General features: G+C 37.3%; 1 protein-coding gene across 1 annotated transcript in view; it reads right to left on the minus strand.

Annotated features, from left to right (window-relative positions):
- LOC107222955 (collagen alpha-1(XI) chain) overlaps positions 1 to 26089 on the minus strand; it is a 152346-nt gene that overhangs the window by 74961 nt on the left and 51296 nt on the right. The window contains exons 3-4 of the mRNA XM_046730649.1: positions 16556 to 16827; positions 13354 to 13629 (exon numbers count right to left, since the gene is read on the minus strand). Of these exons, the coding sequence (XP_046586605.1) occupies positions 13354 to 13629; positions 16556 to 16827 (548 nt within the window). The remainder of the gene's footprint in view (positions 1 to 13353; positions 13630 to 16555; positions 16828 to 26089) is intronic.

Here is a 26089-nt window from a genome sequence, read left to right on the forward strand (position 1 = left end):
TATCTTAGTCTCGAATATGAATACGAGAAGAATAAGTCAGAATCAACCAGCAAGGAAATTCGAAAGGCACACATTGTTTGTAATATCCAACTTGAAATTAATGTACGCGAAATTGGAAGGCTTTTCAATTTATTTTCAACATGTATTAGTCGATTTCTGCTGCGTCTGTTAGGCTGATAAAATATTTTTATGCCAAAAGAATTTTATGATTTCGTTTTCACCTTCACTCGAAGCGATAATTACCTCATTTTTCAGGCTGTTGATATGAACTATGAAAAGTAATTAGAATCAACTTGTGTATGCTCTGAAATATTTTGAATCAAAGCTGTTTCAATATCTGTAGATTTTGCATACAGTCCGCTTAAAAATTGCGGTTAAATTTTGGGGTCCAATGAATTTCGAAATATTTTTTTACCGCTACAACTTGTGATTTAGAAATTATCCCGAATTACATTAAAATCAAAGGTGAAAAGAAAGCAGTATCCGCATGGAATAAGTAAAAGTTTAAAAATAAGACCTTAAGTGACAAAAATGTTCGTAATTATTCTTCCATTCTCTTATTCTTTAATCAAATTATCAATCTCGCGGAATTAAGTAGGACAAATGTCTCTCGTTAAAAATTAATGAATCTTCGAGGGGAGACATTAAAATTTAAATAACTCTTCATATAATTATAATTTATCGATCAGCAAGTGGGGTTAGAATGTAATACCTTATCCCGATTCTACGACTTGGGTTTTAAGCTTCACGTATCAAGATAAAAATCAAATAACAATCACGGTCGAAATTCCTGGTGTGATTTTTTGCAAATTTCTCCATAACCGTGCCATTTTTCTCACATATTATTAATTCAATTTTCATCAACCCTGCTAAGAATCCATTATTAAAATTATTAGCTTTACACTGTAATCATATTCTCTCTTTGAAACCATAAATCCAAACAGTATAAAATCGATTCGCCGCAGAAATTTTAATCAGTCAACATTTTCGTTTATTGTCACAAGAACCTCATCTAAAATCGAACCACTTTTTCATCCCCGCTAGGATCAAACCACCCCTCGATTCAATTTACTTTCTCTTCTCATGTTTATCTCCTTATTACCAATTACTCCTCTGTTGACAAAATTTCCATACTGGGTTCGTTCTATTTCACGTTCAATCACTCCACCTTTTTACCATTTAATTAACTCGATGTATCTTCATCGATAAACTCCCATTCCATTCGGCCCATAATTCACTCATTCGTTCGCGTGAATGTATTTAATGAACCGACGATCGGATTTCTTTTTCGCATGTCTTGTGGAATGACTTGTAACCGTACAGGATTTTACGTCTTCGATCGGTATTTGCCAGCATGACGGGTAACATATTCTGTTCACTTACGTATTTGGATTTTTCCACTTTGCGTTTTTTTTTTATTTTTTACTCTATCCTTTTCTCCTTCTTGCCTTCTCTCTCTCTCTCTCTTTCTCTCTCTCTCTCTCTCTCTCTATTCACTTTTTCTATCTCTACGCTGAATACAAATTTTCAACTGCATATAAGCGATGCGGCGATAGATCCATTCAGCTTTGAAAATCAAGTCCATTTCAACGCTGCGGCATTCGTGAAAATCCTTGGCTTCGTCTCCCCGGTGAATCTTGGTAAAATTTCGACGATATTCCAAATTTTTCACATCCGAAGCTGACAGAGCAAATTCTCAGCTAATCTGTAGCTTAACATTTTTTTTTTTTTGCATACGAGGGTACCGAAAAAGTGGACAGTTTAATGTTTCGTTATCATGTGTCTCTCGCCGAGATCTTTTTACACTTCCGCAGGATATGGAAATACAACGTGTATCATACATGAAAAGAAAAATAAATAAAATTGGATAACAATTGGTTTTAGCATTCATTTTTCTCGGTGTAAGAAGCAATTTCTTTACCTGGCTTTATATTCAGATTTTAGGTTCGTCGCAAATATGACGAAAAATGTATCTTATGATAACTGTACGTGGGAAGATTGTACGGAAAACGAAGAGATTGGTGAAAAATAATTAAGGTTTCGAAGAAAAAAAAAAAAAAACGAAATACCGCCGAATGAAATATTCGGAGAGTTAAAAAACAAGAGAAAACGAAATATTACAGCGAATCAAATAGGATGCTGGAGAAATCGGATGGCAAAAACTTTTTTTTTTCTTCATTTATTTGCGAAGAGCACATATGAACCAACATCCGAAAGAATATAATATTTGCAGAAGTATTCGATGGACTTTTGATGCGGAAATGTAATTCTAGTGAAAATGAGAAAAGGCGTAACGATAAAATTAATCCGGTAAACTTTGTATTCGTGTCGGAAATTAACGGCTTACACTCGGAAACATTTCCGGTTAGCGGAAAAATCTAACGAGGTACATAATATGAAAAATAATGTATAAAATTATGGTTACTTTCCAGCCCCAGCAACTGTTTAAATTCATCTGACTGGTATGAGAATAAGATACATAAACGGGGGCTAAAAGACAGGTTTTAAAGACATCGAAAAATTTGCCTAAAACTAACCCTTTGCGTTTACTTATGATTGTATCTCAAATTCATCGAAATATTTGTAGTCATTCTAAATGAAACTTATGCAAAAACCATTCAAACGCAATTTGAATTAGTCAAATAAGCATCGACCTGTATAATGTAAAAATTGAAATCGTTTTTTTTTTCCTGAGATTTAGGCACAAGATAAATAGAAATACAGGAATTTCATCAAAATGAACTTGATCTGAACAAAACACCGCTTAAATAATTGCGAATCAATTATTGGCAGGCTCGCGTTTCTTATTCTTTTCCGATAATACGATGCATTACAATAAATACTCGAATCCCACGCCCGCCGTTCCGAATTCCCCCCGTATTTTTATGTTACTGATTGTACTTTTGCGAGACGACTCATCCTTCGATTCGCTCGACGTTCCGTCCGATGATCAGACTTGTGATATTTTCTCGATATCCCCAAAGGCTATAAGTTCCGAAAGGGTTTGTCAAATCTTCGCGACACGCTCCTAAACCTGTTTTACGATTTTTTTCATCCCTCTGGCATGATCGTTCGACACGTATGATCCACAGAACGAATGTAGCTGGTTCTGCTCTCTAAGGTCGTTTAAGATATTCCCGAAACGTGATCATTTTGGGTTGTTTACTTTTGCAGCACGATTTTCACGGGTGAAAGAACATTTCGTCGCTATTTTAAATTGCGTTTCATTTATTTATTCTTACCGTTCCTTTTTGTTGCGAGACATTTAGTTGAACTCAGTGCGAGATTTCGAGGCTAGGAAGATTTGAGAAGTCGTCTGGGCTTTTTGTTGGTCAAGAACAAGTCAGAGCAAAGTCGGAAGTTTTTTTTTTTTTATCAGAGTCAAGGATATTTAACTTCTGAATTATTCTGAAGAAAATTCTGAAGAGAGCATTTTGAATTTTTAACCTTTCGAATCACAGATTATTGTGCCGAGTCAACTTTTATAACAGAATAGTATTATATAGTTTTTCGTGTTTTTGAGTACGAATCTGAAATCGGATTTAAAAAACTCAAGATCGCGTATCTAATTCTAATTTATGTAAAACATGTTTATGTGTAGAGGGGTAGCATTTTCGAAAATGAATTATTCCTTCAGTTTTCCCGATTCTTTTCAATCAATTTGTGTCTAACAATCATAATTCACATTGTATCACAATAATTACTCTCGAATATTAAAAAGCTATTATTATACCATCAGAAATAGGGAAAAACCGCAAAGAAATATGTTGAAAAGTTCGCTAAATATACAAAATTGTATATCAATTAACACCGAAGCGCTTAGATTCTCACTGTTTATTTTACACTTCATTAAGATTTTTTTCTTTTTTAATTCCTGTATTTCTGCTGTTTTGAATTTCGTTCCACCCTTTTTGTGTTTTGATTTCCCTTCAACAACCCTCAAGGTTTCGAATTTATAACCATTTCCACACAGCTTTTTAAAGTTGCACGATGATAACTCTGCTACATTTTGTCTTTCATGTTTCTTTTCATTAGACTTATTATTAACGAAGTTATCTAGAGCTGTCGAGTGTTCCACGACGAGTCTGGTAAATATGTTCATAAACCGATGTATACATGAGTGTAAGTCCGGTAAACGAAAATTCACCCGATAGAGGGCAAAACGCAGCTACGTGACATGGGAATAAATTCGCTTATCTGTCAATCGGATGAAATCTTTTCCCTCTTATATTCATAACTTTGAATTTTTTGCCCTCCAACTGATAAGGTTCAGTGTATTTACACTAAATGACATTCCTGGGTGAATTCGACTCGGAACATATTTTGACATTATTTTTACATATATTTCAAATTTTCTTACTAAACTCTAGAAAGTTCGCATTGGCAGATGTGTTTGGCCGAATGAATAAAATAAAAATAAATGAATAAAAACTCCCCCGAAAAGTACCAAGTAACAATTCTTCACGAAAAAAAATCACTGAGTAACTTCGTCAGGTTTACGACATGTTTTCATGAAAGTTTGAACGTATCTTAAAAAAAAAAAAATGAAATATGAATCTAAGAAGACGAAGAAAAAAAGAAGCTGCATAAAACCAGTAATAACTGCGTTGAATTTTATCCATAAATGTGCTGGATTATTTTCTGGAAATATAATAGAGGCATTTTCAGAGTAGATTCGCTTCTATTTATGCAATTCAAGATACACCGTACAATTAGTCCAAAACACAGAATCAAGTAGCGATCGGTAAAATGTATTTCCCATTTCCAAAAACAGGCGAATATCGGTGAAACGTACTTTAAATTGAACGAAATCAAGTGGATTGATTCTTCGTAAATTTCCCACGTAAGATTTTGACGGATTAATCCGTTTTCAGTGAAACTTGCCGCTCAACGCCGAGATATAGGCAACCGCAGCAACATTTCCAACATGTAGGAATAGAAAATGAAGCTGTGGTTGCCTATTTACCGGCGTTGAGCAGCGGGTTTCACGTCACGTTTAATTATCACGTCATTCATATTTCACGATCGATTTTCTACGGCTTTCTTTGGCAAAAGGTTATACACGCGGTTGTTTATATATATATATATATATATATATATGAGAACAAGGGCCAAAGATTCGCGGATCTCAGAGCGATAGCCACAAAGACGCGACTGTTTAGATGGGCATCTTTTGATTGCAGGGATTTATTTAACCGGCGATCTGATAACCGACATCGAGCGCCCGGAGCCAAAGCTTTTCGAGCTTTTTGAGCGTTTCTCTCTCTCTCCCTCTCTCTCTCTCTCTCTTCGTCCCGAAGAGTCTTCCCTGGAACTCGGGGAGGCGATAGGAGGGAATCCAATTTTTTCAAATTGTTTCGAGATCAGAGTTGCGCGCATGGGATCCACGGCTATAGCTTTGCCCCTTTCCTCTTCGTCTCGCTTTCTTTCTCGTAAACTCTTTATGCGATTCGAGGTTCTCCCGCGAAATAACGTACGTCTCTAGCCATGAAATTACAGTTTTAAAGCCTGCAGCAGAAGCAGGATTCTTGCGGGGATTGGGACTTTCACTATGATTGTATTGTCATGGGGTTTCGGCTAGTTTTATGCACCGATGTCACCGATCGTCGGCACTCGACACGAATGAGTTGCGTTAGTGAGAAGGTGTTTTTGGAATCGCCATTCGGATTGCGGTGTAAAAGCTTACCATGGTTATAAAGTTCGCATATTATTTTGGGACGGCTTATCGACTGGATGAAAATAATTCTCAACTTGACCGAAGTCATTCGTTAGCAAAGAAACCTGAATCGTTCTCAAATTTACTGAACTTGTGACGTAAATGCCAAACTTTGTGCAAGATTTAAGATGGCTAGTTTGTTATAAATCGATTATATTAATTTTATCACGAGATGGTCGTAAATTTAGTATTCGTCAAATTTATATACTCGCAAACTATGAAGATCTCTTTAGGACACTCGGAACAAAAAAAATACTCGAATTATAAACAAAAGCCGAAAATATATCGATGCATCATTTCAAATGCTCCAAAATTGTTGAAAACCTTGTAGAATTGTCCGATTTGTACAGAGTTCGCGAAAATTGTTTCCATTACTCGGAATAAATATGTTATAACAATACAGCTAAGATGTAAAAGTATACATTATGTTTTTCACAGGGTGATTGATTGAATAACTTATTCAAATTGTTGTTAAGATTTGTTCACTTTATTTTTCACAATTTTGAACTCGAGAGATCAATTTTTTAAAAGATTCTCAACTTTTCCAACGATTTCAAGCTCAAGCGAATGCTAATTTCCGAACTTCAACGTGCGTAATGTTTTATTATTCTTCGATATTTATTGTTTAGGGAATCATTAAACTCCAAACTTTGATTTCCAATTAATTCCTTAAATAAACTTCAGGTTATAAAATATTTTTTCGTAAAAATCTTCAATTCGTAAGAGTTCGTGAAGCCTGAAACTTAAGGGGTTCGTCTAGTGTAAAGGTTGTTTATAAAGATTTTCGGAGTATCTTTTTAAGACAAACCATTGAAATAAAAGCATCATAATTTTGAAATTATGTTTATTGACATTTAAACAAACGTTGTATATTTTTGGCAAACGAAATATTGAATGTAACCTAACGTATGCTGCCCGATAGGACCGTATGTGAAAAAAAAGTGTAGACATTCTCAAATTTTTACAGCATCGTTATTAAACCTATACCTATCACGTAAATTAGGATAATCATAATTGCTTTGGTAGTTTGTATTTTACTAAATATTTTTGAGAAAATTGCATTTACTCAGCTCGTGAAAATCATGATAAATTTTATTTCAATGGTTTGCACGCAAAAAAAATTCTCGAAAAACTTTTAAAAAAAAAAACAGCCTTCACACCAGACGACCCACTTAATATTTATCAGAGTTCGCACACCCGCAGGTGCAAAGAAATGAATTTACAATCGTCGAAACTATATTCTCACGTATTTTACGACACGAAACAAAATAAAATGCGCGCATTAGCATAAATCATTTCACATAATCAGTGACGAGGAATTCAAGCAAGGCGGTTCGTAATCGTTCGTTCGAAGCAAGGATTTAAATGAGATGAAAAAAGGAAAAGGAACAAAAAGAAAAACTAACGGAAGAAAAAAAAATTCAAACCACGTCGATACGCATAGATTGTATATTGCAATGCCGCGATGCAGCCTCAGCGGCAGGTGCAGCAGTATTTCCATGCTTCATACAGGTCTGTTTGGTACGGTGGGATGTTCGGTCGGTCGCGTCTTCCTATGAAAGCCCATAAAACAGTGGGACAGTGGAATGGGAAATAAATAGAAACGGTAGGTAACGTTGGAAAGTGGTGCCGCAGAGAGGAGAGGATGGGGAGGGAAAGAGGAACGATTTAGAGGGGTTTAATTTTCCAAAAAGCTGGATTTGCGGCCCACCAAGTTGGTGCCGCCCTCAATTTATCGACGAGGGATGTATCAGACCGCTCCTGTATGCCGAAACCTCACCAAATCCGAGATTGTTTAGCGGGTTGAAGTTCGGAATGTCAACGCAACAATGTTTTTTTTTTTCAAGCTTGAGAATTCAATTTCACAAGTTACGATTATTCCGAACTTAGTAAACGGTGAATTACACATCCAATTATGTAAAACATAATCGTACCATTGTGATTGTCATTTTGCAACGCCTCGTCTGGTGGGAAAAATTCAAACTAATGCAAACAGGCTGGCGACTGATCGTTGACCGTATTTTTTCGCGTATCGGAAATAGGAGAAGAGACGGAGAGGGAGAGAGAGACGAGATTGGGTCTAGAAGGTTTGGTAGATCTACAATGAAAGAAATTTTTAGTTCCGGTTAACGCTCAGTCCTTGACTATTTTCATTTTTTACCACAATCATGAGAATCGAAAGACATGAAAATATGAACGTGTTTGCTCTTTCGTTTTTTACTTGGTTTTTTTTATGAATTCAACCGACGCAAGCCTGTCAGATTTTTTGTTACGATTGGCCATATAGATACAGGAATTCCCGTAGGAGTAGTAATCCCAAAAGTGGATGAAGCCTACTAGGTGGATAGATACGCTTTGTAAAAGTCAGCATCGTCGTTGAGTACAAAAAAGAAAAGGGACTCGGAAATTTCGACGTAAACGATTAAACCTGATTGGTACATAAAAAAAGGGGGAAATGTTGAAACTGGGGATTTATCTTTTGTCTAAACAATTCTTCTCCGTGACAGGGGGACACGAAACTTTTTTCCCCTTGACTACGATTCCCAGCTGTTCATTATTTTTAAGGTAGCTGCTTGGCCGAAAGTCGATATTCGATTGTATCGATTTCATATCGAAATGGTGGAACGTGAAATATTTATCGAATTATTATATTTGCAACGAACAAAGAATATAATATAAAAATTACAAGAGTAAAGAATACTACAATTATAAACAAAAGCTCAGTATATAGATTAGACTGGGCCAAAAAAAACGAAGAATTCTTTTTTTTAATGGTACTGTAAAAACATTGTCCATGACGACAGATAAAAATTATCCTGAAAGTTTGAGCCCTTGTTTAAGGCACGATTACAAGGAAACGGCTCGATCTACGTCAATTTAGTAAGAGAGCTTTTTTGTAGGAAATTTAATTTCCTTCAAAAATATGGATTGATAAATTTTTTCAGATTGATAATTGACGGATTTTGGGTAAAAAAATGCGGTAACTGTTAAAAAATCAATAGCCGTAACGATACACCCCTTAATATTAATATTAAGGGCTCAAACTTTCAGGATAATTTTTATCTGTCGTCATGAACAACGTTTTTACAGTACCATTAAAAAAAAAATTCTTCGTTTTTTTGGCCAAGTCTAATATAGATACTTTTATTAATTCCGTTAAATTTTATTCTAGGATTGCTCATTCTCATTAAGTAATTAACTTTACAACATTGTACCGATATTGATTGTAACCAAGAAATGACAATTGAACTGACTACTGGAGAAAACTAAAATATGTTTGACTTAATTTTTTGAAAAAAATCTCCCGAATAAGATACAAGAAACAAATTTACTAGATTCGTAACTATTTTATAGCAATTTGAAATAAGCGTAGAAATCTAATTGCAAGCTTTTCTTCACAACTATAGTACTTTGTATTTTTGCATTTTCAAAGAATTCTTGGCAGCTATAAGAATGTAATAATTTGATAATATTGAATGTTTGACTATCTCGTAAAGAAAAAAAAAAAAATGACAAAAAGTTTTGTGGAGAGCGGGGCGGTTTAGTAACAGTAAATCATTTTCTGCTATTTAATCCTTCTTTTGCACTCCTGTATCCTGTATTCCTTCGCTATCCGCTCCCCGATCTCTATTGCCTGGGGAAATGCAGCGTCCCGTTTCGTCCTCGAGGGTTTCTGTACATCCACTATTATTCGAACTTTATACATTTCCCTGAGCAGACTTAACGGTCAATTTATCATCTCAAATTCCGCACTGCCTGGCGGTTCCACTCGATTTCCAAAAACAATCATTACTTTCTGATTATCCAATCGTGATTATTAATTAATATATCCATATATCAAAACATGACAAATTACTTTTCTTTCACGCATCCCAGGCAAAAATAATTCCAGTTACATATCAGGCGTTTGTATTCGGTAGTTTGATATGACAGTTCGTTATTTCTCACCTCAGAACGAAATGATCTGTCTTCAATTTTTTATGTCCTTTAATGTCTCAGTTTTTATTCACAACTATCTGAACAGCCAAAAATGATTTCAATGGTTGTTAGAATAATTCTATGCCGCAGAAATCGATGGAAATATATGAAATTCTGTAACGAATTAGGATTCTGTCGGTCCAGAATAATACGGTTTCGATTTCGGTCGTGATATATAATGCAAAAATCTTTTTGCTTCGTGGTGAGAATTATTTGAATCTTCAATTATTATTTATTACCAAATTACGTGTCTTTCGAATCATTGTCCATAAATAGACATTTTCAATACCAAAAACGATTCTCAAATCTTCTAAAAATCATGTGCGATTCTTTGAGCTTCATTTCCAAATTTCAGCACATGTCATATCGTGTCGTAAACATTTTGTAACGCAACTTTCCGGCCAAACTTTTCCAAAACCCGAAAGTACAAGAGTAAATTCTGTATCCTGGTAAATATTCCAGTGAATGCGTAAATCTATACGCATGAATCTAATTTAATAATGGTAGTAAAGATTACGATCCACGTCACTGGGTGTTGAAAAAAAAAAAGAGCGGGCAAATAACAGATACAAATTCGAAGTATAATTATCTGTCGCACCTTCAATTGGTGTAAAAACACTATATAATTCCCTTACAGGTGAAGTCGGTGAAAAAATTACCGGCATTGAAAGAGGAGGTCAAAAGTGCGGGTTTCGAGAGATCGAATTCTGAGAGATGTAGAGTCATCGTTTCTTTTCGAATATAAAGAGAGATAGAGAGAGAGAGAGAGAGAGAGTGAAAAAGAGAGGAGAAATAATGAATCAATTTAAAAGAGAATTAACCCGATAATTGGAAAGGTTCTCCGGTGATAAAATGCATATGCATTCGAGGGAGGAAAGCCGGCCGAACACTTAACAGCCTGTTCTTATTATACCTACGGGACATGATGAGAATTTAACGAGAGAAGGAACTTTCCTAGAGAATTCAGGGTAATATGAGCAGGTTTGACGGTGCAGTGTCACTGTCGATTCTCAACTACGAAGCTTCAGCCTGAGGGTGAAATTACTAAAATTAGAACCAGACGATGGGATTTTCTTCGTTTTAACCGGCTCCCCGATCTTTCGTTGACATTTTTCAAATCAACAAGTAACCGAGAACGATAACGAAGTGAATTGGTGATTTGTTAGTTTACTGGAATTGAACTGATTGTGAAAGATGTCCCCGGTGAAGCGATTGTTATTGGATTAGGCTGGATAAAAGTGAAAATATTCCCACGCCGGAGGAAGTTTCCTAAATTAAGAACGGCGGAAATCGAGAGAGCCGATTGAATGCTCACGTGAAAGTTGAAAACTAGGAAACCGAGAAGTCCGAAGGACGCGTGCGAGTGCTCGAAGAGAAGAAGGTGAAGTTGACGACCACTGGCTAGATTACGCTGCTAGAAAAGTAGGTGGAAAAAATTCCATTCCAAAGAAAATTACAATATCTAAGAATTCCAGCGGCAATCGCGGACCTCCGGTGAAAAAACACTAATTTTATGCAACGAAGTAATCTGCTTTGGGGCGATGCGATGGCGCTGCTACGCCGTATCAACTTTCACCTGATTGCATTGGGCAGACCGCGACTTTGTTCGTTACGGTAATCACTTTGACTCTAATGTACCTGGACAACAAACGCAGGTTGAACAAGTTGTTTCGCAAGGAATCGATTTTTTAGGGAATTCTTTTACGAGGTAGACGTACGTCTGGAATATCTTTCTGAAAGTGAAGAATTACATAATACTGGAATCGTTAACAAGAGCTCGGTCAGCGACGCTTCGGTTCACTGAGAAAAATTTTATTTTTTACAGTAATTAGAAAAATTCAGTAAATTCAGTGAAATATGTATCGTTAAAAAAATTGTTTGAATATCGTTGGAATTATGAAAAACGAGGTACGCGTAACCATTTTGCGCTATCGTCGATCTTTTTTTGGTAACTGCAACGCAAAATCAGTTTGTAAGGTTTACTCTACTTTTTTAGTTAAATAAGGCTTTAACGTCAATTTGTTGTTCCACGAGCATTAAATTTTCGCAACAGTTACAAGAAAATATAGCAACAATGATCGTAATGAGAAAGAATAGTAACCGATACTAGACTTTCCGGTAACAGCTAGAAAACTAATTTTCATTTTGTACCTGGAACTGTATTTTTCGATTGCGCTAAAAAATGAAAATAGTTGAGAACAGAGCGGTAACCGGAACTAAAAATTTCTCTCAGTGCAGTCTAAGAAGAACGAGAAAAATTTATACAAACCGGCTCTTGGCATTATTTCTTGACTCATTTTTATAAATAAACCTACGAAAGAAGAGGCAAAGCAAATTGACTGGAAAAATGTAACGTGCAAAACGTGGAATAAAATATCGTAGAAAAATACGATGTTACTTTGAGCCCTCTATTTCTCATTAATAAATCGATCTTCCGGTGAAATTGCCTAATAAATATAACGTAAAGAAGGAGAAAATTACTAATAATTAATAAACCGTCCATTCTTTGAGCATCTCAACGTGTAACGCGTTATAAAATTGCGTATCATCTTTCAGCGTGAAAAACAACCCGACACGCGGATATCGTACGAAAATCTGCAGTATAATTAAATATATTTTTTTCTCTTTATTCGTCAGTTTTTTTCCTCCCCTGACAAACAAATTTAAATGCTGATAGGTCGGATCATCGTATCGCCATAACGCGACTACCTTTTTGTGCAATACGGTTTCCGTTTGGGTCTCGCAATTTCGAAGGCAAATTGATTATCGATTAGGAATAAATTTACAAACTGTCTTCCCATTTGTTTCCCTTATTTTTGCAATTTGTTTCTCGCCTTTCCCACAGTTCCACTTGTTCCACTTCTCCGCGAAATCCGCGTACACACAAACGCGTATATTTCCGCCCATCCGAAGCCTTTTATAAACTTGGAATAAAACCGCGGCTCGTTGTTCCACATCTTCCATCCCCTTTCTCGAACTTCAAATTAACTTCCGGTTGTTAGCCGAAAGTCTCCTCAATCGTCAATAAACGGTCAAACCGTCTCTCACCCGATGAAACGCTGTACGTATGATTTATAAGATGCCGGGGCAAAGGGCCTGTTTTATTAAAGCCCATGGCATATTTGTTACTGACAAGCGTTAACTTGTATGTAACGCATTCTTTCAAGCGACGGTTTATCGCCGTAGTTTCAATTTCATCGAATATTTTAAGACCCGCCATCTTCCTTGCTAGTTTCAAGTACACCGAGCCTTGCACTTTTTTACACAACACACGCGTTTTTCCCCCTAAGACGTTTCATTCTCATTCCTGCAGGCAATTCTTCGGTTTTTCACCTGCCTCTATCAAAGTTTGAGACGATATTGAAACGTAAGTTAACCGTTTATTTCATTACTATATTCTAGCATACCCGCACTCTGTATCAAATGACTGGCTCGCGTGTTAAAAATTAAACTTTATTCAATATTGTTATCAGCGAGACTCGTCGAATGGTGGATAATACTTGACTGAATTAACGAATCGGCGAAATGTTATTGTTAGGTGCTAGATTTAAACCAAAAGAAGAAAGTCAGTCTTTGAGTCACACGTGCGGAATAAAGAACTGATTTCCTTCTTTGATTAATGATAGTTTTCGATGGATAAAAAGCCAGTTGATACTCACGTAAAAGTTTCCTTTAATGTTGGGACCAGCCTGTGCGATGTACAGTTTACTAGCGGTGTCGAAGATGAGCTCCGACGGAATTCTGGTTACCTTCTGCTTCCCGAATTCGTGACAATTTACATAGAGCGTGACGTCGGTGGTCGTGACTCTGAAGACAATTTCAGTCCATTTATTGACCAGACGTTGAACCGTGAAGGTCGCTATCTCGTCGGACAGAGAATGCTGGTCTGAGTTAGTGTAGAGGAGCGTTACGTTCTGATTGGTTCCGGGGCCGTCCTGGAAAAAGAGAGAAATGAAAATGAAAATCAATTCAGCTTTCAGTCATTCCCAGTTTTAATATACAAAACGTAGCTCGGCAGTTTCGGTTTCGATTTGATTTTCGAATAGCGGCAGTTCGTCACGTTCTGAGAATCTTGAATCAATTTCATCATTTTCAATCAGAAGCTTACGCGACATATTTAGTGGCTATCGATACGAAGTATCAGACTTTTTGTTGCACGGTAAATCTGTAAAAAGAATCAACTAAACTCTTTACATTCGAATTTGGAGTTGGAATAGAATTTAGTCCAAGTATGCGTATTATAGTCATGGAAATGAAGTAGCTTAAGGGAATAATCCGTTTCGAAATACTCAGCGAAGGGCAATATGCTCGTAATTAATTACAACAAAGCACGATGATAATTATGTTCGGCGTAAAGTTCATCCAGTTTAACTAATTTTGTAGTATATTACGTCTGCATTATAACAATTACGTAGACGGAAACTCGTTGGAGCGCTAAATTTAATTACAAATTAGCATTCCGTTGGCTCGTAGATCTGTGTGCGAAATTAGATACCCGTATTATGTGCGCTTCCTACATACTTGATCAAGTGTCACTAACCGCGCATATCTCGTCTCGGTGAACCCACGTCTACGTCTGTAAGCCTGCCCGATATTTACGTACGCAAGTAAATAAATACATCCGACATTTCGCGTCTTACTCATCACTCTGAGAAAATATGAATAGAAAGTGTTCTTCCTCTTAAGCAACATATGTAAGAATGTGTGTAAGGAATGTTTACAATTTGGAATCTTACGCTTCTGATGGGAAGCCCGTAAGACAGTCAAAGACCGTCTAATAATTGAAATGCGGATGTGCGTTATCATTAATTACGAGAAAATTTATTGTTGAAGGTATATATTATATAATTTATACCTTCAACTCTGAGAAAACTGTCGTTTGTTACGGTAAATGGAAAAATTCAGTAAAACAGGTATCGTTAAAAAATTGTTTGAATGTTGTTGGAATTACGAAAAACGAGGTACGCGTAATTATTTTGCACTGTCGTCGATCCTTTTTTGGTAATTGCAACGCAAAATCAGTTTCTGAGGTTTACTCTACTTTTTTAGTTAAATAAGGCTTTAACGTCAATTTATTCTTGCACAAGCATTAAATTTTCGCAACAGTTACAAGAAAATACAGTAACGGCGATCGTAATGAGAAAGAATAGTAACGGATACTAGACTTTCCGGTAACAGCTAGAAAACTAATTTTCATTTTGTACCTGGAACTAAATTTTTCGATTGTGGTAAAAAATAAAAACAGTTGATGACTGAGCGGTAACCGGTACTAAAAAATTTTCTCAGAGCATTTACAGATTTAATAACTGATTCAATCACAGATTTTTGCACTATTCAAAAATATGATCTTCAATTTAACGGTGATTAAGTTTCACACGGTTGTCACCTTTTTTTTCCCTTGTTTAAAACAGCTCTGTATCCTAATCGAAGAGAACACGTCGGTAAAACTCTGAACTTTTTTTTTTTTGGAAATTGAATTCAAGCCATCGGTAAAGTTTCACGAAACAAGTATTTTCCTGTTTGTTTGGATTGATCCTATTCTCCAAGTTCTTGGATATTGGTTTACACAAAATCGGAAATTCATGTTTTTTTAAAAAGCTCTGGTTGTCTTATTTTTGCTCCTAAGGACTTGTAATTATTTCACCGATATCTCACCGTCTTGGACAACAAAAGTTGGCAATCAATTTTCAATCTGATGATAAATTATGAATTTCAATATTCAGATATATTTTCAGTCAATTCAGAAAGATTGAATTTTGAAAACGATTTCAATATCAAAATCTGATATTTGTATTGTTTTTTTTTTTTTTTATTCCAACTTTCTTTAGCAAATAAGTAACACAATTTTATAGTTAATAATGTAATAGCGGATTGCGATTTGCACCTATCCGTGAATACGGATTCCTATTCTTTGTTTAACAAGGATGGAATTATCTCGAATTTTGATAAGAAAAATTGTAAGAATGACAATAATTTTGAACGTTGTTCGCATCAATATCTCAGGAAGCCGTGCATCATATCGTCGATGTCTTTATCGTTCCGGAAAAGTTGAGTAATTTAGAAAATCATGCTCACGTGACGAAACCTGCATACGATTTGCCTCACGCTTCAAAGTTTACAAAATTTTCTGTTCTGGATTATTCAGAAACATTTCTAGACCCAGAATTTGAGCTATTAAGCATACATGCAATTAAATAAATGGAAACGGAATCGCGGGAGCTTTGAAGTAATAGTTTTGAATTTCATTAATTTCCTTACTTCACCCCATTGTACCCTCAGGAAAGCATCTCGACCTCGTCTTAGACCCACTTAAAATAAACATATATGAGCAACGAAATGGAAGCCCGTAAATATCTTGGACCCGAAATGTCTACGTCTGTTTGTAAATAATTACCTGAGTCTACACCAGGAGTAATTGAATATCTACGTATCATCGATTAATTTCCCAAAATTTCGTACTCCGTTAACCCAACTAATTAACGTTGTTTGATTATGGCACGAACCAATTTGAATAAAATTTGAAATATAGCGATGCAGCGGATTGTTTGTCGTTTCACATTATTTAACGACGGAAGATTAGCTTCTACCTTAACGAACATTTTGCCATTTTCAGTTAAAAAATTTACTCACTTATACTTCAGTGAGATAAATTTCATTTCTTACCTAGAACTATATTTAAAAAAATTAAAATATTTAAGGACTGAGCGGTAACCGGGTCTGAAAATGTCTCTCAGTGTTCGTTAATGTTCGGACAAAATTGACTGCAACATCATTGTTTCTGAGAAAAAATTACAATAACAATTGTGTGGCAAGCGATGAATTCACCGCTAATGATAATTTGATAATACTGAAGGTACTTACCGAAATTTTGATACCCAGCTGGATGACGGTGTCTAAAGGATTGAGTACGGCGAAGAGATAACTGGGTCCACTACGCTGGAGGGTTTTGAAAGAGGCGACGAGCGTAAATTCCTTGGGTAATTTGTCCGGCAAATGAAGTCTGTGGGGTCTCTTGATGTCCGATCCGGGAAGAAGTTTGTAGGCCAGAAGCTTGTCCAACCCGGAAGTAAATTGTATGAATTTTCCTTCTGGGAACGCTTTCATCACTGACCGCAACAATTCCCACGACATCACTGTAACATGAATCAGTAAAACGATTGTTAGAACTATCGTACAATTTATCGGTACAGTGCCGATAATGTGTCGGATATAGGCCTTGGAATTTTTTCTCTTTATTCTCACGTTGACGAGTAATGTGATAATTTTGCTGACTCAAACCTAGTCAAAGTGAAAGGAAGTCAAAATAAATTAAGGGAATTATTCAAACGTACAGTGTGAATTATTTGAAAAAAAGAGCGATTTCTTTGACGTTGTTAATTACGGGACTTTTATTGTTGAAATTCACTTTCCGAAATTTTTTTCCTTATCCTTAACTTAATCAACTCGTGTGTCACTTTTTACAACTTTTTTTACAATTACTCATGCTGTTTTACGCGTTTTTCAACTGACTGTACATCCCTTACGTCCTCGAGACACGCTCCTATGCTTTTACTACATCGCATGGTGATTTTTCAATAGCTCCGACAGTAACGTAATACCCAGAATTGAACTCTGTAAATTGAAAATTTCAACAAAGTTCATTTACCAAATTCGTCGGGCTAATTCCTTGTCGAAATACTGGAAATAAATATTATCGCTTACAAGAATCTCGAGAGAGAATCAGTGTCAAGTTTTCAGTAAATATCAAACAAAGTGATTCAATTACGAACGGGAGGACTTTGAAAATGTGACCCTGATGTTTGATTCTACAGTGACGGAGTCACGCTTGTAAGCCGAGACGACTCTTTCAATTACTCTGCTATTAATAAAAATTAAAAAAACTGTTAATCACGTCGCTAGCAAGTCCAATTAAAATGCTACATAATTGTTTTTTGTACTATGCAAACCACTTTATCAATTAATAATTGTCAATTCTATTAATGTTGTTCGATCTAATATTTCAGTTCAGAGAATCAATAGCTGTGATATATGATTGTTGAAAGATTTGAAATGAAAAAAAAAAAAATACAAAACATTTTTGTCGATCCGTGGCCAAAGAAGAATTATGTATTCTTTAGAAACAAAACTTGACTCAATTATCTGTCTATGGTCCTTTGATGTAAAAAAATTCGAGTTAATAATGCTGACTTTGACTATGAACGAGCGAAAAAAGCAGTGCGGATTTCTTTCCGCGGACGATATAGTCGGAAATGCAACAAGTTCCAGGTTCGCAATGCAGATGGCAGCTAGTGACGTTAAACTGGAACCCAAGGGGCAGCGAATTCGAACTACACGGAAGGTTGAATCCTGAAAAATTGTTGATTTTGGGACTCAGGAAAAAATATGAAAACATAATTAACTAGGTTAAAAAAACAGTGCAGTCTAATTTTTCTCACTTGGATGTTTGATTCGTAGCCCAGCACACAGCGCACATTAAATGTCGTCACTTTGGTATCAGTGTAAAAACAAATTTCAGGCAATCGCGATGTAAATGAATTGATTTTTGTTACTCAACGCGTTTTACAATTCAAGTGTCTAAAACAGTTTGCACACCTTTCAGAGGTTGGCTACACAGTTCATTTTACATCATTTGTACAACCGAGACGAATATTTTCCAACAGTACGTAGTTTTTTTTTTTCTGATTAGTTTATTCATCTGACGTAGTAAAATTCAATTTATCCTACCAAATGTACGATAGTATTAAATTCATTTCAAGCCACCATAGAGTCAAGTTAATATTTGAACCTGGTTATGGACATTTCGATAAATTTGCCGTACGTTATTTCCCATCGTAATTGTAAAATTCAAAACTCTACTCGCAGAAATTTTTATCCGAAAGTCTATTCCATCATTTTCAGAAACGCCGTTCCGCGTGGGTTCGAATAACACGATGATTCCATTTAGGTAAACGATAATCAATCAATGCTGTTTGATGTGAATCATAACTGTGAAAGTTGGGTTATTAGTACAGGCCGGGCGGGATACTCGAGTACACAAATTCCGAAATGGGGTAAACGTGTTCGAGTACATTTGAAATGTTCACGGCAGGGTTTGAGTTCGTTTACTTTCTTTCATTCTGTTTGGCCAACGGGTTTATACACCTCTCTACACGTGCTGCTCGCCCTATTCCTCGGGGTTAGGTTCACGCCTAACTTCTTAACTTTGATGCCACTTTTACGCCCGTTTTGTTAATTAAGGAAATCCGCGCCAGAACAAGCACCAGGCTTCTTTTCAACTCGGAAAATTAGGTTTCTTTAACCGGAACGATGAAGTCATCATTGTAATTAAATAATAACAGTACAAGTCGGAACTGAAATTGTTGTAAAAAATTGTTTTACCGAGGTTTGAATTTTTTTCGATCAATAACGCGAAGCGTTTATTTCCCGGATTGCATCTAACATTAGTTGCTGAACCGCACGTTGAATTTAAATTGCATTTCTCAATACTATCCCTGTTTTTTTTTTTTTTTTTAATCGAACCCAGTACATTGCGATATTAAAAAAAAATAAGTAACGCGACTAATCAAGTTAAGTTTAATTAGATAGCACACAACTAACGCGGTAATCGAGTCAAGTTCAATCACTCGTCTCATAAATCATCTGTGATTAGGGTGAGTTTGATCAGGCTTCGACAAAGTGTCTAAAAGTCATGAATAGTCGAGTGAAATTTAATTTTATAATTAATGATGGTAATTGAATAATAAAGTAATCGATGATTGTGACTTATTGTCAAGCAGTTAAAAATTAGCAACTTATAAAGTAACGATTAGGTATGATTTGTAAATTGTTGTTGTAATTATCGATAAACTTAATGAATATAATTATTGTTGAACCCTTCTTTTGTCGAAAAATTACTCCTTTATTCTACTACGAAAAAACTAACAATTCAATGTACCAGAGTGTTAATAAAAAATATCGGTAATAAAACTCGTAAGTTATTGGTACAAAAACAAGTGACCTGTTATATTGGCGATGTATAATTAAATTAATTTGATTAGATACATATTACCGTATAAACGTCTGAATAAATTTACTTTTTCCTTGTGTAACAAAATTCATGTCGACTAAACATTGCCAAGGTTAATTAAGTGACTATTTGAATATTTGTCGGTACAAAAATAATCATTGCATTGAGGAAAATTGATTAACAATCGACCAAAAATCATGCAATTAGTGGTTGAATTCTACAAAAATTTATAATCAGAGAGAAAAATGAATTCTTTCGTGGCTTTTATCCACGCTTTACGAAATGGATGAACCTGAGTACCGATAAAACTTGTATCTCAATGAAATTATTGTATCAAATAATAAGACATTGAAAATTAAAATCTGACACTTTTTTCATATATAGCATCGATTGTAAGTAAAAGCGGGTGAAATATTGTACAACGTACGTGTATGTAAGGGTGTTGTACAAGTACGCAAAAGCTCTTGACGCCGATAAGAAAAACTTTCGGTCGTTTGCCGGGTCACGTGTAGTCAGTTTTCGCAGAACGCGTACGAGTCAGGGGTTTACTGTTGATTAACTCAGGGCTGTTAAATCCCCTCGAGATGTTATTCCGGTTCAAAGTTTAATATCTCTCTCCAGAGGAGGAGGAGGAGGAGGAGGAGGAGGAGTAGGAGGAGGAGGAAGAGGCGGAAAGCAGCACCGAAGCGCTCATTGCAGCCTGCGGGTTGCGGGCAAAAGAACCGAATGTTTATCATTCCTTATGGTTTTCAGATTTTTATACACTGTAAACAGAAAGGCAGAAGACTAACGCATTTTAACCCCTTAGCAGCTTGAGAAGTGATTTGTAGACATCCCTTTAATTTTTCTTTCGTAAAAAGTATATTGCTTCAACTTCCACTCATTATTTAATCCATTCAATTATGTCACGCTTCGTTTAATTCAAATCGGATTAAGTTTGACCCGATAAATTCGTTGGATTTACGAACTTTCGGTTTGATTTAGGTCCGTGCGAATAATTGATTAATCGCAGACTTTGATTGCTTGTCTTTTCAATTGATCGATTTATCTGTGAATCGAAATGTTAATTAATTGGTGATTCTGGTTATTAATCAGTAATTCGAATCAATGAGTACTATATGTAATAAAGTTAACAATGTTCGATGATGAAAAATATCTATTAAACGGAAAAAATATGCGAGTGTTGTCATAAAATAAATAAATAATCTAATGAAACTGAAAACTTTTTTCACGCGAATTAGAATGATTGTGTTCACCGGAATCTAATTTTCATGAAAACAGTGTGCCAGTAGAAAATATCTCGAATTTGTTTTTCAAGTCACAACACCGATCTTAATTTATTTCTAATGTACAATAAAGTGTTTCAGAATACAACAGCTTTGATTTCGCTCGTCCTTGCACCCTGAGAAGCTTGTCCATCCGAAATCGAAATTTTTTTTTTATTCCGAAACACCGTAGCTCACACAAAATTATCAAATCCGAGACAATAGTTCCAACCTAATTACAGAGATTCACCGAATCGTTTCAAATGTGCAAGAACAAAGATTTTGACAAAAACCACAAAAGTGAATAAAAATAAAAACATCCGACGTCGAAACGACAAGGTAATGAAAAAACACCGCAGTGCGCGACTGAATATTCGATCATGTCAAAAAATATCGGTTCCTACGTCACCCAGCCGAAGATTGTCGAACCTCGTCCTTGACGTTGGAGCGAGGGTCGCGACCAAAGACATACAAGGGTGTGTGGCGGGTAGCCCTTGGCGTTTTGCGGTGGTGCGAGAGGGTTAGATTTCGAGGGAGAAGGACGGTGTTGATTTAGGCTGACTTTTTAATATCTTGAGCATTGAAAGAGGACGCGCATAATCCAGCTGTGGATCCTCCCCCCTCCTCCCTTGGCCTTAGGCGAACAGAGGGTGTGAAATCTTAATTGAAACTGTATGTGTAATTGGAGTGGTGGGGTCGTTGGCGTGCGGATTTCGTCACGTGCGAAGAGAACGCGCGGTGATGACGATGACGATGACTGTGCATGATCGCTTGCTGAGCTTTTGTAAGCTTGTTTTCAACCACCGCGAGATCTGCAATCTACATCTTCAATTGCGCATTGACGCTGTCACATTTACCGACGCATATGACTGCAGCTTTTATAATAATCATTCTACTCCCTCAGCTTCGGCTTTGTCCAGACCGTGAGGTGGTCCTGCTGTGAGGGCTCAGTTTCATTCCGAAATACGAGAGCCTTGCGTTCATCAATATAATCCATCCGTTCTGGCACCCCGTCCCTCTTCTCACCCTTCCTCTCACTCTCTCTCTCTCTCTCTCTCTCTCTCTCTCTCTTTCACTCCGCCGTCAACTTTACACTCTGGAACATTGAAGCTTCGCGGGTACGCGTTGCATAAACTTCCCAATTTCATCCAACCTTCTCGTTGGCCGTCGGAGGTGTGTACGCGATGTAAAATACCGTCACTTTATGACAGATTGCCCAATGAATTATGATGTCTCAGTTAGTCCTGATCGTCAAGTTGACATCAATTTTTCAACTGATTCAGCGCCCGCGATTTGGCGGATATTTTTTTCCGTTTCATTGGGCGCGGTGAGGTCCATTCGGCAAATTGAGATCCGATTGTTTATACATGCATTGTTTGTATCGGAATTGATGATCACCGTATGACTGATCGATCAACAATCGTCAGTCAATGTAGATCTTCGCTTATACATTACAGGATAGCAAAGATTCGACGTGATTTTAAGTATCCCCAATGATTCGGAAAGTTAGGAAGATCCGAAGTATCTTTGTACAGGATATCAAGAAATTTCCGAGGTTATTGATTGCGGTATCCTTGGGTCCATTTTGTAGATGTGATCGATAATAGTACATGGCTGTAATTGAAACGAACAGGACACACGCGTCGGATATGTAAATGCTGATAAAATCATTGCCTCGTGTTAAACGTGGAGAATAAATTGTGCAGATTAAGCCAACGACCCCCGCAGGGCACGGTAATAAATCAAGATCGCGGATTGGATGTCTTTGGTCAGATGTAAGGTCTGAACTTCCTCCGCCCGCCTCTCAGTGAGATTTAATCAGAAAACTTCGGAAGCTGGAAAGGAAGGTGGTCGTCTGTGGTAAATGTTGGCTTTGTTGTTTGACTTTCTGAAAAGTACCCGACGTGCTCTTTGAGCACGTACGTAGCCGCGTGTAAGATGAGAATTTCACCTGTTATATTAGAGAAATTCATTTCTCAGAAATTTCCGTTCTTTGAACGTCGGTACTTTCTGATTTCATACCTCGAGTTAAGAATCGCTTTTGTATTGTTCTTCGGGAATCTTGGCTTCGATGAGCAAGAGGATATAGAACTGGTCCTTTCAAGGCGAGGAAGTCTGTTTTTAGACTAATTCATTTTGAAGCCTTTGGCACGACGTTATTTATCGTCTTATAGCAGCCTGCAGCTGCTCTTTTATATCAGTCGGTCCGCATTGCCTAAGGCTGAGGAGAAAGAGAAGCTAGAGGGATGAGGAACTGCCACAAAAGAGAAAGTGGGCCAAGAAAAGGAGAATAATTACCAAGATTTACCCCCAATATCATGTCATCAATTCACCAATGAAAAATCGCTCGGATTTCCTCCAACGTCACGTCGACAAATAATAACGAAAAACCTAAACAAAAGACGTCCGTGAACGTCGAAGCGTCGGACTTCACCTACCCAACAACGGAGGGAGGACCTAAAACGGAGGCTGAAGCTCAACCCATCCAATTTTAGTTACCACTTGCGTCCGTTATTTAGCGGATGAATTAACCGGAGTGCGGCACGTTGTTATTCTTTTCACGTTTATTACTTCGCCCATCGGCACGTGGCTTAATGACTTGTAAAAGAAAGTCAACTGGAAGATAAAGGAGAGAGAGAGAGAGAGTGTGATCAAAATCGACTGCAATAAGCAGTACCCAGCGAAATAGCGAAGATGTTATTGTAAAATTTCGTTTGTTATTACAGGTAACAAAGTGGCTCTTTGCTGTAGAACCAATCGACCGCATCTGAAGACGAGGAGAGAGGTGAGAGAGGGTGAAAATTCTCTCGGTTCAAGTAGTCGCTGCAGGATAGAGGAACGCGGGAGGAGAATACTTGAATAGAAACGTACAGATCCTCGGATCTATGATAATAATATGGTTTTCTTCTCCGCAGACAAGTTTCTCCCTCTCACCTCTCGGCTATGTCTCGAAAGATCATCGTCGGGATATTACGGAATGAGAGATGGAGACTCTTACTTTTTGATTTGGTGTTTACCAGTGAGAAAGAACTTCGCATCGTTTGTAATACCTACATCATTTCACGGTACATCCCATGACTCCAGGGAAAATAGCCAATCAGAAACTGGCAAATATTTCTTCTAAGCAAACATAGCTCCGCACGCGCTGTACCGGGGTGACATGGAGTGTGGCTGGGTTCTGGGGTGTGAATTTTTTCACGTCAACGAGCCATGAACACAAGGGAGAAAAAATTGTCTTTCGACTCTTTATGCGAACACCGACGCCACTGCCGTTTTGTTTGTCGTAAACCTTTTCCCGCAATGTCTCCATCCACCGAAACTTTAAGCTGACTCTCAATCGACCATTTTTAACAACATCGTTCACCATCGGTATCGGGACAACGTTTTCGCACAACGTTCATCGGATCAGAAAAGTGAAAGAAGAGATGATTCGCTTGGAGCACAATTCAAGATTCATCTACAAGCACTTTATTCGTGTAACGGTGATGCGTTCAGACTTCTGTACATCCATGATGAATTTAAAAAGAGTGGATTTTTATGCACATGTTCCTTGGAATACACATGAATTACGGAGAGATTGATAATTTGATCAGCTAAAATTATGGAACACGCTCCTGACTCCAAGTAAATTTACAAATGTATTCGCTAAATCCATACGACCATAACTTTGACTGTAACTGTGAGTCGAAAAAATTGAAGACCATGGCTTTTATTGTCCCGTAACGGAAATGAAGTGCCAACGTGTACAACAGAAGTCGATATTTCTATTCCGGATGCCAAGCTGAGGGGCAGAGAGGAGGAAAAGGAAGAGACGACAGAGGTCAAATGACAAAACGATTGTACGGTTCATTTGACGTTACACCTACAGAGTGACAGGCTGCGGTGAATTGTTAAACATTTTACAGGCGCACCTGTGCCAATGGTGAACGCAGCTAGATATTGGGCGCAAAACTTGTTGAACATGGCTTGTAGCTGCGTTGAGCGTAGCAATATCCACATCAGGTGCAGGGTGCAGGATGCACAAGTGTGAATAACATGAACAGCTGCGGCTCGGCGTGAGCTAGAAGAAAAGGATTCTTTATGCATGGAGAATCACGTTGTCCATGGTAGCAGGCTAATGAATTGCACGATAAAGAGAGTCGAAGTGACACGAATTAGCTTCGCCCAGCGTCTAGCTTGGTTCTATTCACACCGGAAGAACCTTCGTCGTCTGGAAGAAGCTGCGTCTAGCCGGTTTTTGTTCCCCCTACGGGCAACCAGCTACTCTGTCGTAGAATGTGAGAAATGATATGAAACGGGAGAAAAAGAAGAATGAGAATAAAATGAGAAGGAAAAGAAAATAGGAACCCACACCTCTGCTCCGAGATGAACAAAAGCCGGGTGAGTGTTATATTGTTTATTACGCCAAGCCTGCAGGCTGGTCTGAGTGGAGTCTCGACATATTCTCTCGTCGTCTTCACCGTCACGCATACACCCGTACAGTCTCTCTTTCGAGGCTCCCGTTACCGAGGTTAATTTGTAACCATGGATATTCAATTTCACCTGGCACCCTCCTCTCGATTCAACTTCTGTTTGACGAGTGAGCGATCACAGGGGGAACGGAACCCTCACCCTCAGGCACAAATCACGCTCATACATCACGCATCATATACTACCTGATACACCTGGCGCTGATCGAACCACTGAACAGAAATTCCTGTATCTCTTTCAATTTTGGAAAATGAAAAAGTTCAGAAGAAGAGGCATCTTTAGATGGGTATAAAGACATTTTTACAACCTCTTATTGGCAGTTATAAAATTCCAAGGATTCCTCGATGGAAATTTCTGGGATTTCAACTGCATGAGCAATGTTTTGACCGTCAAAAACCGTGAGGAACGCCAAGAAAATGATTTCTTCCAATTACGTTTCACCCCCATTGAATTGTTTCGAGATACATTTCAACTCCGGTCGGATGTTTTTCCAGAAAAAGTATGGTGAATTATCTTCATTTCGTACAAGTAACGCCACGAAATTCCCACGGATAGTCAAAGTCATGCGACATTTGTGTAAACTTTCCCGCCACTCTTGGCTTCGCAACGCAGTCAAGAGACTCTTCAGAATTACTGCGATTGCTTGATACGAGA

The sequence above is a fragment of the Neodiprion lecontei genome, chromosome 2, assembly GCF_021901455.1.
Source record: "Neodiprion lecontei isolate iyNeoLeco1 chromosome 2, iyNeoLeco1.1, whole genome shotgun sequence".
NCBI lineage: Eukaryota > Metazoa > Arthropoda > Insecta > Hymenoptera > Diprionidae > Neodiprion > Neodiprion lecontei.